The 15,984-nt window shown below is 38.6% G+C and overlaps 2 protein-coding genes across 2 annotated transcripts; both read left to right on the plus strand.

The window, feature by feature from the left end:
* The first annotated feature begins 461 nt into the window (after positions 1-461).
* Positions 462-11,262, plus strand: LOC134670198 (WD repeat-containing protein 75). The gene is made up of 11 exons (XM_063527904.1): positions 462-635; positions 713-917; positions 1,308-1,585; positions 2,524-2,714; positions 3,574-3,738; positions 4,366-4,553; positions 5,034-5,801; positions 6,721-6,862; positions 7,320-7,462; positions 10,108-10,296; positions 10,953-11,262. Exons 1-11 carry the CDS (start codon positions 526-528, stop codon positions 11,247-11,249), a joined length of 2,676 nt encoding a protein of 891 aa, XP_063383974.1. The 5' UTR covers positions 462-525; the 3' UTR covers positions 11,250-11,262.
* A 1,585-nt stretch (positions 11,263-12,847) lies between these two features.
* On the plus strand, positions 12,848-14,578 carry LOC134669795 (uncharacterized). The gene is made up of 2 exons (XM_063527418.1): positions 12,848-13,149; positions 13,629-14,578. The coding sequence occupies exons 1-2, from the start codon at positions 12,858-12,860 to the stop codon at positions 14,576-14,578; spliced, it is 1,242 nt and encodes a 413-aa protein (XP_063383488.1). The 5' UTR covers positions 12,848-12,857.
* The last annotated feature ends 1,406 nt before the right edge of the window (positions 14,579-15,984 follow it).

Genomic DNA, 15,984 nt, shown 5'->3' on the forward strand with positions numbered 1-15,984 from the left:
TGTCTAAGCATAAGCTACGCCTTTGGTTTGACAGATTTGACATTGACAACTGAGGGATCTGTTCAATTACTTACTGCTAGTTGTAAAAGAATTTATTTACGTCTCCAAGTTCCAATTAATGTACAAAGTAAACTTAACTTATTGTTAGCTTGAAAAATGTAATCATTTATCAGTATTAGCATCATTTCTTGTTTAGTTTTAGATCTCTCTATTTCATTCTAAAATAATTCTTAAACATTCTTCTAGGAACACTATTAATAGCATTTTGAACGGATCTTGTACCAACATACTAAACAAATTTAATAAAATATTCGGGATAAACTATAAAACGTCCACTTGGCATTTTATTTTTTTGCCAAGTTGCAGGATTTTTAAAAGTTGAGTTTATTAATTTAACTCAAACAGTGTAAGGCATGAAAACTGACAGTTGTCAGTTTGACATTGCATTGCAATGCTGAGTTTAGCTTTACTGCTAGGTTAGGAAGCATGTGTTTAATTTGTGGGAAATAAATAACAAATAGCAAAATGGTAGTGAAGACACACAAACCTAATCAAGAACCTACGAAATATACCTTGACTAGAAAGGCCGGGAGGAGTATTATTGACCATGCCCCTGTATTTTCGCCTGATGAAAAGTAAGTCTTTTTCTGTTATTGGTACGTGTCTGTTAATAAAAGTATTATTTTATCGTGTTTTTTAATTATTTTCGCAGATCTTTAGTGGTAATAGTAGAAAATATCGTTCGGGTGTACAGTGTTGAGACAGGAGACTTAGTGCGAACCCTTGAAGCTGACACAGACATAGATGAGCTGATCGGCATTTGTTTCGACAAGGATGGCTACAATCTGTACGGTTGCTCTAGATGTGGTATGCTTATAACATGGACTTTGGAAAGTGGGACTGTGCTTAGGGAATTTGTAAGTATTATTGGTTGCTAGAATATTAGATAGCTTATTTTTCCTTTAATTAGAGAGGCCTGTGCTCAGCAGTTGGCGATAAGGGGCTGATAATGATGATGATAAATTTCTTTTAGATCTATATGTAACAGGGTTTGAATATATTTACATGTTTATTTAAAAAGCATCAAGATGACTTTACTAATATCTAAATGAATTATCTATTTAAATGAGCAGAATAAAACTATCAGTGAAGTCTATAGAGTTTATGAATTTATTTATGTTCTTTTAAGCCAGAATAAGTTAAATAAATATGAATATAAATATTGGCGTTTATTATGAAGACACTTAAGAATCCTATAAATAATTTTGATGCGCTTTATTTAATACTGTATGTTTTTATCATTTCAGAAATTGAAACTTGACAATAGAAAAGTCACCACATTTGATTTACTCGACAGCGGGAGATGCTTTATAACTTCAGTTGGTAAAGAAAATAAAATATGTCTTGCAACATACTATCTAAAGATAGGTGTATTAGAAGCAGAATTTAATAGCAGGGACATACCTTACTTTGGGAGTGTCAGGGTGGCCATAGGATGGTGTAATAGAGACAGATTTGCTGCCATATCTAATTTAACCAAATTTCTATTCATACAAAATTTGGATAAAGCACACGTCCATGCCTTGTGAGTATTTAAATTACATACTTTTATACGTTTAGAAAAAAAATTTTTGATAAAGTCTCAAGTCGCTTAACTCCAATTGAAGTAGTTTATAACTGTAAAGGGCCTTACAGACGATCGCTATCGTGTCGCAGCGCGCACTCCTCGATGTGTGTGTGTGTGTGTGTGATGTGTGTGTATAGTAAACTACAAATCGACAAGTGTGCACTGCGACATCAGCGATCGCCGCGGCGTATTGCTGTCGCGGGCGGTCGCTGGCGTACTGTCGCTCGTCTGTAAGGGCCCTGATTGTTAAACATACCAAAAAGAAAAAAAAACAGGCAAGTGCGAGTCGGACTCGCCCACCAAGGGTTCCATACTTTTTAGTATTTGTTATAAAGTAGCAGCAGAAATACATCATCTGTGAAAATTTCAACTGTATATCACTGTTCATGAGATACAGCCTGGTGACAAGATAGACGGAGAGTGGTGTCTTAGTAATAGGGTCTTTTTACCCTTTGGGTACAGAATCCTAAAAAACAATCCTCAATTTTCATTTTTAGTCATAAGAAACCAGTGCTATTAGGAAATAGCCTACCACGCGAGATAGACTACCCTCTTCTTTTAGGTATTTTTTAGGAAAAGGAAATCTATTACGCAAGTTAATGTGGCACACTCATACTAAGCATACTTGTTGGTGGTCCTCTAACGGATGTTTCTTAATATGCAGTCCTGGCCCTTAATAGTATAGGGAAACATTAGCCTTTTTTATTTCCACAAATTTAAATTTTTCATTTCAAATTACATACTTAAATATTTTTCTTTTAATTTTTTATGGTCCCTGTTTGGGTAAAGGCCTCCTCCAAGCTTTGCCATGTTGCTCTGTTTTGAGCGGTATCCATCCGTAGGGAATGATATCTCCTGTAATACCTGTAATATTACACTTTTTTCACAAATTTCAGTCACTCCAACTACAATGAGTTCCGTATTCTGGATGTGGCCACCCACCACAGCGAGCCTGCGGTGGCCATTGTGGATACCCTCGGAAGAGCTTTCATCTTCAGAGGCAACCTCTTCCACTACAAAGAAGTGGCAAGGGAAGTGTTACATTGGCATTTCTTGCCTGCTTTTGCTGTGCGATTTTCTACATCAGGTATAATTTAATTTGATATTTTTTACTAACTTTGGGAGAAGGAAGAGAAATGATTTCTAAGTCTAGTCTTAAGTCTTGAGTCTAATATAGTCTTAGTAGCTTAGGAATTAGTATATGATAATTGTATGGGCTCTATTGTGGAAGTGGCATGATATAAACTACTATCTACCATTTTTAGTGTTCCGTACAAAACTTTGTTTACGGAACACTTATTTATTTTGTATTTGGTACATTTTTTTTCATATTCAAGTAAAATTGTTAGGTAGACAGTAAGGCCCCTTATTTCGTTTAAAATAGGCGCAAAAAACCAATATTATCACAATTTTCAATTATTGTTTATAAATTAAGTACAGAAAAAACCGGGCAAGTGCGAGTCGGACTCGCGCACGAAGGGTTCCGTACCGTAAAGCAAAAAAAAGCAAAAAAAAAAAACGGTCACCCATCCAAGTACTGACCACTCCCGACGTTGCTTAACTTTGGTCAAAAATCACGTTTGTTGTATGGGAGCCCCATTTAAATCTTTATTTTATTCTGTTTTTAGTATTTGTTGTTATAGCGGCAACAGAAATACATCATCTGTGAAAATTTCAACTGTCTAGCTACCACGGTTCGTGAGATACAGCCTGGTGACAGACAGACAGACAGACGGACGGACAGCGAAGTCTTAGTAATAGGGTCCCGTTTTACCCTTTGGGTACGGAACCCTAAAAAGAATTTTATAGAGCCATAATGAACAAAAGCAGTACCAGAAGGGAATATCAATTATTGCCATATAAATTCAGTAGCAGAAGCATTCCCTAATAAATAATAGTAACTTTTGTTAAAATTGGTGTTTTTTAATATTTCTTTTTTTTTTCAGGTGGATATTTGCTAACGGGAGGCATGGAGAAGGTGTTGGTAAAATGGACCATAGCTAACTTGTCCAACAAAGCTGGTGCAAAGGACTTAATACCCAGGCTGCCGGGAATCATTAGATACATCGCCGTCAGCCACTCCAATATTGCTATTACTCTATCTAACAACTGTAAGTAACCATACTGATGAAAGCTTTTTAAAAATTTAAGTTTTGTTGTTAAGGGCCAGTTGCACCAATCATAAATTGACTGATTAATCAATGGCGGTCAGCAGTCAACTATGAAATTTTACCATACAATAAAAAAAGAATTATTTGATGGTGACAAATTGATGCAACCGGTCCTAGAGTCAGACCAAGCTAACTCTGCGCCGATTTTTATAGCACGGACCATGCGAGTATTATTTTAAAATCAAACTTCTATTAAATTATGGCATTTAAAATAACAGTTGCACAATCTGTGCTGTCAAAATCGCTACAGTAGTAGTTACTTAAAAAGAAAATTAAATCATTTTTAATTGATATAGACTTGCATTTGTTCCGTTTCGATCTCCTTTACAAATTCAACCTTATTGCATACACTATTGGTTCAAATTCAACTGCCAATGTTTTTTGTAAGGTGGGTTATATGTGTCGCTTAACTTCAAACTCGGGTAAATCCATTCGACCCTCTCAGCAAATATATACCCCACCTTTTCTTGATCCTAAAATCGCATAATCTGACAGATGGATTTACCCGAGTTTGAAGTTAAGCGACTGATATTCTCATATTATAACTATGTACTCTTCAACTTCCAGCGGTGGTAATAGCCAACGCCCAAATGCAGGTACACTGCACTATTGTAGAGTGCGGCGGACTGTCGTCTGTAGCTCGATCCACGGGCGGCGCCTTAGTCTACCAGAAGCCAACCGGCTGCCTGTTCATGGGCGGACGGCCGGGGCACCTGCAGATGTACTCCACCAAGACAGACAAAATGCTCTTCACTGTAAGTTTTTTTTCTTTTTACCTGCAATCGGCTGTTTTAGCCAGAATCAAATGTTCTGTCTTTTTTGAGGGTTTGAGAGGTATTCCATTAAATACTCACTCTTGACTTTTATAGAATTTATCTAGTGCCCTGTTTGTCTAGTGACTTATTTGTCTAATGCTTTTTTCTAGTTCCTTTAGTGCAGCGGTCGGCAACCTTTTAGCAGCCAAGGGCCACTTAGTAGTTAACGACGTTGACGCGGGCCGCACTTTGTTAATATTTATGCCTATCAGACATTGTCGTTTGTTAATATTACATATAAAATTGCCAGGGAGGATCGCGGGCCGCAAGTGAGAGGTTCGCGGGCCGCATGCGCGGCCCGCGGGCCGCGGGTTACCGACCGCTGCTGTAGTGTAGTGTTTTTTTAGTGTCTTTGATCATCCTAGGTACCGACTTTTGACAATCTGCAAACAACCAAAAGTTGTATTCATTTAATTTCAGCTTGACATAACACAAACGAACAGCATTCCATCAGAATCCAAACACAACCTTATCCCGCTAGAAACAGAGGTCACTTGCGCTGCAATGAACTCGCTCGGGACCTGGCTCGTAACATCAGAATACCGACACGACGGCGTATTATACCCAGAGGAGAGACTCAAGTTCTGGGCAGCCCAGACGGGGCCGAACAGCTTCGTCCCCTTCAAACTTGCGACTTGCGTTAACCTATCCCACGGTGGATCAAAAGTCGTATCCATCGCCCTAAATGGCCAAGCTACGTTTTGCGTCACCGCAGGCGCAGATCAGAAATTCAGAATATGGAAGCGAGCACAAATCCAAATTTTCAATAAGCCAAAGGGATCATGGTACTGTTTCACGGCGTGTTATTACTCGTCCGGAGTCGCTCAGTTCTCGACGAGCAGCGTTTATAATGATATAAAAAGGTTCGAAGTGAGAAATCTGTTTGAGAAAGTCGAGCTGCCTTATATGAAGGCGGTTGGTAAGAAAGACGATCTTATACTGAGGATTATGAATATGCACAAAGAAACTACAGAGACTCAAAAAAGGGAATCGGTAGAGGTTGATTCTGAGACGGAAATGGGTGGAGTGGCGATATCGCAGGACGGCTCGCTTATAGCGGCTTGGTTTGGTTGTAAACTGACGCTTTGGGATACGCATTTGTGCAACATGAAGACAACTCTGTCGCACCCGGCGCTGAGGCCTAAGGGGAAGCATGTGCAGTTTGGAAGCCACAACGCTGCTCATTATGTGAGTATATCTTAGCACTAATCTTATAGGGTGATTCGCCAGTAACTGGCCACCCTAAACTAAAAATGAATTATATTTACCTATAAACAGAATTCATTTTTAGTTTAATGGCCAGTTACTGGCGAATGACCCTAATTAAAATAAGCACTTCCATAGAAAACATCGATCACAAAGTCAGAAATATACATTCTAGAATAACAGTTTTTTGGCGATTACCTAGCATTAACGAGTTATTAATTTCAGAAGAAGGTAAAGACTGAGAAAATTTCACCTGAGTTTGACAGCCAAACTAGATGGCGCTATACTGTGCCATATATTTTTCGTAGTAACATAAGTAACTGAATTGTTAAACGTCAACTTTCAACAATCAAAATTACCGCATACTGTCGGAAAAATACTGCGCTATCTAAAGGTTCCGTCACACAGGCGCGTTATCCGGGCGGGGCGTGAGCGCGGCGTGAGCGTTTTATATGTAAAAGCGGCGCGCCCCGCTCACGCGCCGCCCGCAAAACGCGCCTGTGTGACGGAGCCTTAAGAACGGGATCGAATTTGATGAACGAATTTTACTTAAGACTTTATACCTCTTCCATTTGTTGTTTCCATGTTATTTTACTTGATTTGTTGGGTGAGTCAACTTTTTCTTGTCACTAGTTGCCATGGTTACGGTCTCCTGGGTGACTCCTAAAATACTAGTTTTTTCGTATTTAAATGAACCAAACCTGAATTTGTTGGTGGTTATAAGGCCTTTCCATTATGGGACACCTACTCAGCACGTTTATAGGTAGAACATGGTACAGCAGTTCTTCTAACAAACTATGCTACTATTGTCTCCTGGCTGATGGGACAGAATAACAACAAGAAATAGTTGATCGACCCTGTTCAATCGTTTTATCATTCACAAATATGGCATTACTTTCAGCTGGTGTGCACAACTGAGAACTGCCTGGCGGTGTTCAGTCTCCTGTCTCTGTCCGTCAAGTGGCTGGTGCGGATCAGACCCACTTGTCTGGTCGCCGACGTCCACTCCAACAAGATGGCGATAGTTACCGACGAGAATGATGGTAAGTCGATTTCGATTGGATTCCAGTATGACTTTTAAGCAAACTGTTCAAGTTGAAGTTCAAACTGTGTGTAACGTTCAGCCGGCCTAGCCAAGGTGACAATCGCTATCGCTTCGATAACGAAACGCTTTGTGTCTCTCTATCACTCTTTCATATTATTGCGACAGTGACAGTTGCGTTTCGATCGCTGCGAAGCGTAAGCGATTGCCATGTTGGCTAGGCCGGCTTCGACTTCGTTTTATTTGTTAACATTCTTTGAAATACCTAAAACAACATAATGAGATATTAAAGACTAACCCTCTTATTTAAGTACGTTTACTAAAGTCAACAAGCCGATAATAATCGTTTGTCCCGTTCCATCAAACCAATACGTCGGAAAGGGACAAACGCTTATTATCGGCTTGTCAACTTTAGTAAACGTTTATGAATAAGGGGGTAATTCTATTTATATTTTCAGTGATCGTATTCAACCCGCATAGTTCTTCGCCTATCGTGAAACAAAATCGAGTGTTGGACCCCAAGACGGGCGTGATCAACGTCTGCACATTCGTTCAGTCGGCGAAGTACGAAGCGCGTCTTTACCTGATGAGGAATGATTCGGTAAGTGCTTTGACATTATTATTTTTTTATTATTTTTCATCACACTCGCTCAGTAAATGTGGAATTGCAAGCAGGTTTAGCGGGAGTTATAGAAAAAGCGTTCTCCCTAGGGAGTTATGAAGTTTCTAGTGCCATAATTAACAGTTTTTTGTCTTTATACTTAATTTTTGTATCGCAAGTGTGATGAAAAACATTGTGTGTAACTCGGGGCGTAATAATATTGCAAACTCGAATCTATAAATCGCTCCGGCAAGCCGTCGCGATTTAACTTACTCTCGTTTGCAATATTCAACTTACGCCCCATGTTGCACAATGTACTATACTAATACACAGTACAGAGCTTAAAACTATACAGATCCCTGCAAAACTGTATTTACAGCTTGCCTGCATTTCTACATACCTAGATATAGTCTGTAGCTTTTGAACTGATCTCGTGAAAATAATCTACCTACTTATTCAGTATTGTGTTCAAAACTGCAAACGCCATAAAAAAGGTTTATGGCGCTATAAATAGCGCCATAAACATAAACATTAAAATGTTTGTCAATCAACATTTCTATAGCCGTAGGCAGTATATTCATATCGGATTGTACCAGCGGTAGCATATCTACACTTTAAGATATTTGTCTTTTTTGTCTAAATACCTATTTGTGCATAAATATTAATAAAAATCTAAGCAAATATTTACTAAACCCTTTGACAGCCATATGATAGGCGTGACGTTCAAAAGGTTAAGGCAAAATGCCAATTTGTGTCAATGCTAATTTTTAGGGTTCCGTACCCAAAGGGTAAAAACGGGACCCTATTACTAAGACTCGAATCCGCTGTCCGTCCGTCCGTCCGTCTTTCACCAGGCTGTATCTCACGGACCGTGATAGCTAGACAGTTGAAATTTTCACAGATGATGTATTTCTGTTGCCGCTATAACAAGAAATACTAAAAACAGAATAAAATAAAGATTTAAGTGGGGCTCCCATACAACAAACAAGATTTTTGACCGAAGTTAAGCAGCGTCGGGCGGGGTCAGAACTTGGATGGGTGACCGTTTTTTGCATTTAGGGTACGAAACCCTTCGTGCGCGAGTCCGACTCGCACTTGCCAGGTATTTTACTGTACTAACTGTGCGCTATGAAATACTTGCCTATAAAAAATACCACCTAACGTGACATTGAAGTCATATTTCACTCAAGACTTAAAGTGTAATACATACTGAAATTTCGAAGAACAAAGCTCGTAAGTATTCTCGTATGTACTATATAACCTTGTTTTTTAAAAGTAGGGAAAAAATAAGAAAGGACCTGACGTAATGTAGAAAGTACATTAAAATATTTGTACTTGAAAGTCTGTTTTTCTACCAGACTTATGCCACAGTACACTAAGAACAGTAGTGAATCTAAGGCCGCTCGGCAAGTTATTTGCCTACTCTTGCGTTGGCGCTTAGGGTTGTCACTTTTATTGTACCTTCATACTGATACGTGCCCCCGCCGCCGCCCCAACGGCGGGTTGGTCAACGATACCTTCTCGTAACTCATGAGGCCCTGGTACTTGCTCCTTGCTAAATTAATTTTTAAACAGTTTTTTTCTCGATTTTAGCCACCGTAGCCTATGGAGACTAACAAGTAACGCTAAGCGGTATTCGCAGGCAATGGATGTTCCTATATTAAGGGTGTCACATGTGCTGGCTGAGGCCTACCGTCAGAGCAGACAAATGCGAGTCACAGTCGCGGTACGGCCCACACTGCCGCCACCGTATTCCCCCGTATATTATGCTAATGTGTGCGTGGCAGCGCGCGCGTACACGGCGCCCGGCGCGCACGCAAACATTCAAGCCGGCAGCGGCACGTTTCTATGAAGATTCACTACTGTTCTTGTACTGTGCTTATGCTTATCTGATAATATGAAATATAATGAGAAATGGCTTATTTCCATTCAGCTCTGAAAACCTGTTTCAATAGGAAATATTACGCGAAATTGCGTAGGGGGCGCTACTACCACAACCCATCACAATCTGGGGTCTACCGCGAAACAAGAAAATCGAAATTTCGTTATCTAACCTCTCTATTACTCTTGCATATTCGAGCAATAAAGAGGCAGATAACTAAATTTTGAGTTTCGCGTTTCCCGGTAGGCCCTTGTTAACAAACCGCCATATTGTCTGTGAAAACCTGTCAAAAACAGCTTAAGGCACAGTATGTATAAGTTAATCTATGGTTTACTAGCTAGCTAAGTGCTGCACTCTGGCGGCAGAACATTGCAGTATTGTGTTGCTATTAGTTTAGGCCTCTCTCAATGTACGGTATCAAATATATCGGAACACATCCTTATTTCTATGATAAAATAAAGGTGTGTTACGACATATTTGGCCACTTCTGCCATCGCTCTCTATTTGTTGCTGACTGTACCTTCCCCATAATTTGGTGGAAAAGCATTCTGTAACGAACAATACTAACCTATTATCACTATTATTATCCATAAGGACCGATTTAGACGGCGTGCGAGCTCGCATGCGAGTTTCATTACATTGCGGGTTTTGATCGGTCGTTTGAATTGGACGTAACCCATTGTCCACAATGTAACTAAAATCGCATGCGAGTTCGCGCGCCATCTATATCAGCCCTAATGTATGAAGTTACCATTTTATTCAGGAAATCTACTGTCTCGAGCCCGAGCAGACCAAAAAAGGGCAGCTGGAAGTGATCTCGCACGCGAACCTGCCCACGTCCAACTTTGGAGCCCTACTGGCTGAACAGCAGGTGTCCGAGGTCACGCCCGCGCAAGCAGGGGAATTGGAAGAACTTAACCAAGATGCTTTGGGGAGTGGAGCCATACAACAGGTATGTCTTTGTATATTTTGACCGAAGGATTTGTATATTTTGACTTACCTAACAGTTACTTCTTAAAAAAAAAATTTTATTAAGAGTCCGCAGCAAGCTCAGACTCTTAATCGTTCTCATTTTAAAACTACGTGTTGGATTGTAATGAAACTTTGCACATACAATGACATGAGGTATATCTAGTCCTGCAATTAGTTTATATAGTTCTAGTTTATAAAACAAACGAAATAGAGCAAAAACAAGTTTTTTTTTTGCTCTTTTGCTGGTTTTTTTTAACTATGGTATTTGAAGCTTCATATAGTAATTAGAGGACTAGATATAGGCAAACAGAATTAAATCACTACGGATATAGGTACCTTATCCTATTGTAAGTACAGTTTCAGAGCAATCTAGCTAGTCGTTTCGTAAAATGAGAGCGTAACTACGATTGTATGTAGAACCGAGTTTGCTGCGGACTCTTAAAAGGTCGTAACCATTATATAAAAGCCGAGTATGAGATAAAAATAATCTAGTTGTTACTACTTATTACGTCGAAGTTAAAACAATTTGGAAAAGTAAAGTTTTTTTGTCAAAGTCTTCTTAATAAGATAATAATAAAATCGAACATAAAAGGGATTGTGTTCAACGTCACTAAAATAAGTTAATCTTTGTTCCAGTTCTTGTCAGCCGCGCCACACATGCTACCGCCAGTCAGTCTCATTTGCACTGAATTCCTCGAACACATATCCGGGCAAGAAACCGCCGAAGACCCAGAGGAAACAGACAAAAGTATCATGGAAGTAGACTCTCAATCTTCAGACGATGACATAGAAGTTAAAGAACAGGACAAGCCCAAGACGCAACTATGGACGCCGAACTATGAAGCGATTAAGAAGAAACGGTTAAAGAAAATACTTACGACGCCGTTGCTTCGAGAGGATGCGGCGGGGGCTGTTTTCGGTTTAAGTAAATAAAGCTTTTAGTGTATTTCGTGGTTTCATTTTATTCTCTAACTACCATTTTCGAGCATGTTTTTAGGGTTCCGTACCCAAAGGGTAAAACGGGACCCTATTACTAAGACTTCGCTGTCCGTCCGTCCGTCCGTCCGTCCGACCGTCCGTCCGTCTGTCTGTCACCAGGCTGTATCTCACGAACCGTGATAGCTAGACAGTTGAAATTTTCACAGATGATGTATTTCTGTTGCCGCTATAACAACAAATACTAAAAACAGAATAAAATAAAGATTTAAATAGGGCTCCCATACAACAAACGTGATTTTTTACCAAAGTTAAGCAACGTCGGGAGTGGTCAGTACTTGGATGGGTGACCGTTTTTTTTTTGCTTTTTTTTGTTTTTTTTTGCATTATGGTACGGAACCCTTCGTGCGCGCGTCCGACTCGCACTTGCCCGGTTTTAATATTTTAGGTATATGACTTTGGTATTATCTGATAAAGTTGCTGTTACATAATATATTTATATTTTCACAGAAATCCATACGTCTCGCCAGACATTAAGGTTGTTTACATAATATAACTAATTACACACGACGTTCTTCATTGGTAACTACTATTTGTCTGTGATAAAATAATTACAAAATAAATAACACGTTCAGTTACCTCCTTACGTAAAGTGGTATACCAATTGTTGCAAATTATATTCTCTGTGACTATTTTACTGTTAATTAATTGGCCGAGCGAAGCGAAGATCTCTATTTCAACTTGGGTAAAGATTCTTTCGCATATCTGTCCGGATGTTCTCCTCTACAGTTCGCATTTCTCAACCGATACTTGTGAAATTTTGTGAGTATACTCAATAATTGTTTACTTAGATTTTTTGATTGAGCTATGGGGTTTATCGAGGTTTACTGAGCGCCAAGTGTAGGGCAATGGTAAAAGGTACCAATGTACCAATGGTAAAAGTTACCAATGTGAATCTACGTGGGCATTGGCCTAGTTAGGTTCTAGGCGTCTCCAAACTTGTTGACCCCTGGGCCTTCGCTCTACCTGTTTCGGATTCCGAATAGGTATACGTTCGTCGTTCGCGGATCGGATCCGGTACGCGGGCCGTATTTTGAAGACATCTGTCTTGCTACTTCATTTATTAATATTTTTATAACATAATAATAACACTATTAAAAACTTACAAATAAAAGCACTGTCTTGCTTGAATAACTCCTTGTAGTTCTTAGTATTCTGCTAGTATTGTATTTTAAAAATAATATTTAGCCGATTCTACTTAGGTCAAATTGCACCAGGAACGGTACAGTTGCTGGAACTATTAGGTACATTCAGCAGCAGAAGTTGCTAAGCGGGCGAGGTGTTCAAAATTACCTTGACACGTTCTTCTTCTCTTAACAATAAAGTCGCGTCAAGATCATTTCGAACACCTGGCCCGCTTAGCAACTTCTGCTGCTGACTATACTCGGTTAGAACTTAAAGATTTTTCCCTACAATAAAAATTTTGCAAACGTTGATAGGTGCAACCGGCCCTTAGTTTAAGAGGAACTAAGTGTTATACAAATATCGTTAGCTCTTATCGTACTGACGATTTCATTGCTTTGTTTGAAGCGAGATATTGTTACGATGAAGCTACTAAATCACGAGGAAGTGAACGCAATAATTAAGCAATATGGGAAATTCAAAGTACTTGATTATACGATTTCTAAGTATTCCGACAGCTTGATCGGTTATTTAGGAGAACATTTAAAGCTAATAGTCACAGTCGAAGCAAATGGAGTTCATTCTGAATACAAGTTCTTTGTGAAGTGCATGCCGAAAGACCAATGGCTGGCAGAGTTTCTGATAGAATCGAATTTCTTCCGTAAAGAATACGTGATGTTGAGTGACTTATTTGTAAAATTTGATCAAAATGGGGGTAAGTGTAATCAAACCTAGTCTTAACATGAAGAAAATTTGTTTAAAATAAGTTACTTTTCTATATTAATAACTCTTAGACAGCTCTTAAATGAGTTAAACAAGTACGTTGATTTTTTAATTAGGCTAAGATTTAAAAGGTAGAGTACAGTCACCTGCAATAATATGTTACTCATTGAAGGCCGCAAAAATATGTGACACGCTCTTATGCCTCTACAAATAAGATTGTGTCAGATATTTTTGCGGCCTTCGTTGTGTAACATATTATTGCAGGTGACTGTACTCAACGAAAACACCGTGTACATACTAAGTTAGGGAATAATTTAATGTTATTGGTGCATAAATTATTATAATTTGTTATTCACAAAACGAAATAATAATTATTTTAAATTCAAAGTACGCAGTGTAATGCATTTAAATTGTTTTATTTCATTAGCTTTATCTGCGTATAAAATTAATTATGTTTATCACTTATTCCAGGAAGTAAATGGCGTCCGAAAACACTCTTGATAAAAAAAGACTTCTTTATATTTGAAGACGTGAAAGAAGTAGGATATCAAATGCTTCGCCAAGAAGGTATACTAAATTACGAGGAAATTAATACTATAGTGAAAACGTTAGCTCGGTTTCACGCTCAATCGTTCATTTACGAAGAAAAAAAGTCTCAAGAACTGCACAAACCTTACAGAATTTGGGAAGATTTTAGCGAACATTTAAAAGAATGCGAGGACCTCAGTTGGCGCAATACCGGCAGAAACGCTGTCATTGAATTTCTCAAAGTCAATTCCAAACGCAAAACCGAATCAAACTTTTCTAAGAATGTCAGGGCACTGATAATCTCTTTATTCGACGATGCTTTGAACTTAACGAAACCTAGTGCAAAATACCGGAATACTGTGATCCATCGCGATCTCTGGTGTAACAATATACTAATAAAATCCGATAATGAGAAGTATCACGCTCTGATAGTTGACTTCCAGACAGTCTTGTACAGTGCTCCAACATTGGACTTATCTTCACTTATATACTTTAACACTACGAAAGAATTCAGAGACAAATACCTTGATGACATTCTTAATGTCTACTACGAAGAATTATCCAAAGAAGTGGAAAGTGCAGTTAACGTTGATTTCTCAACGATTTTAAGTAAACCTACGTTTATGGAGTCTTATGATGAGAGTATTCTATTTGGGATGACTCAAGCGGCAATAATAGTGCCTATAATAGCACTGTCTGTGAAGAAAAGAGAAGAATTGTTCTGTGACCCGGAATCTATTGATAGGATAAACAACGTGTCGCGTAGTCAGGAGATATTGGACGTGGCTAAAGAAGACGCAGCATATAACTCAAGAATCACAGAGCTGTTTGAAGACATCATTGAAAGATACTACTATCTTTTAAACAGAGAAGACAGAAAAATTGGTGCTTAACGCATTCACTGCCAGGGGGCATGGCCTAGGAACAAACTGTATGACGGTGGACGCGCATGTGCGTCGGGGGCAGGGATTGTGTTAAAGCAAGCATGTTCTAGCGCCAAAGAGTGACCGCATCCTACGAATAGGTAACTAGGTAGAATATTCATCATATACGAATATTCGAGTAACGGTGTTAAACCCGCGGCAAAACGGAGCCGGCGTACTATTTCGAGAATATTTGGACAAAAACAAACATGTCCTACAATAGTAACAATATTATGATATTGATATCTTTAGACTTGTCTTTGAAGGTACCTGTGGTAGTACCAAAAAAAGTTGTAGTATGTAATTAATCAAATTACCTTTGTAACGGTTTCCTACCTTAGAGACGTAAAAGAAAAGTCTCAAATGTTACTTTTTTCAAATAAAATTATTTATGTAATAAGTAATAAATTCATTTGTTTAAAATGTATTTTATTCATAAGCGTCTGTTCTTTTTGACAGACGCTTATGAATTTACAAACAGCGGCAGAAAGTATTATAGCTAAGCCATTTGCCTTGCCACGATTTATTCATTAAGGCCCCATGGGTCCACGTTCTTTTCTCACTCTCACTGAGCTTAAGCGTGTGCGAGATGGCTGTGTAACTGTGCGTGAGAAGAGAGAGAGGCCTCAACTAGGTAATTAAAGTTTTGGCAACGGTGTTGTAATCTAATAAAGCGCAACCATTTTTCAAAAACTACTGGCTGAACCTACGGCACCTTAAATTTACTCAATCCAAACTTCCGGCTATGCAATCATCTTTTTATACTTGAAGTGAGCCATGGGCTCAGTCGTACTCATATAGCACTTATTGTAGGTTCTCTTATTTATTTATTTAATTTTTAGGCACTAGATTGTTTTTACTTGTGGATTGTGAATACTTATAGATTTAGTTTTCAGTGCATTTAGTTTAGAGTGTAGTTATACAGTGTTTTTAATTTTAGTAGGGTACTTTATAAATTATAATATACATATATTATGTGTACCTAGACCTACTTAAGATCGAATAGGTAAATTTCCAATCAGCCAGTTTGCGTAGGTATCGTGTATCGGTATTCATAAGATTTATTATCCCGCTAACATTTTGTTTTAAAGAAAGCTGAAGTGTGCAAAGGGGTGACCATCTCGTTGGTAAACGAGCATCTGATGAGTGAAAAAAAATCAAACATGTGACCCCTATTGGATTTCTGTAGCCTCCTAGTGACGCCCTTGAACCTAGCCGCAAAAATGCATTGCCACTTTATGAATAAATTCCGTTCATAATCTGTTCAAGCTCGCTGCACCAAAGTTTAGCGCACTGGAAAATACGAAAGTTGTATCCAGGAAATTTGTTGTGATGTGTTGTTACTTTTATCTTAAAATATAGATACTGTTACAAAT

This window comes from Cydia fagiglandana, chromosome 13 (genome assembly GCF_963556715.1).
Source record: "Cydia fagiglandana chromosome 13, ilCydFagi1.1, whole genome shotgun sequence".
Classification (NCBI taxonomy): domain Eukaryota; kingdom Metazoa; phylum Arthropoda; class Insecta; order Lepidoptera; family Tortricidae; genus Cydia; species Cydia fagiglandana.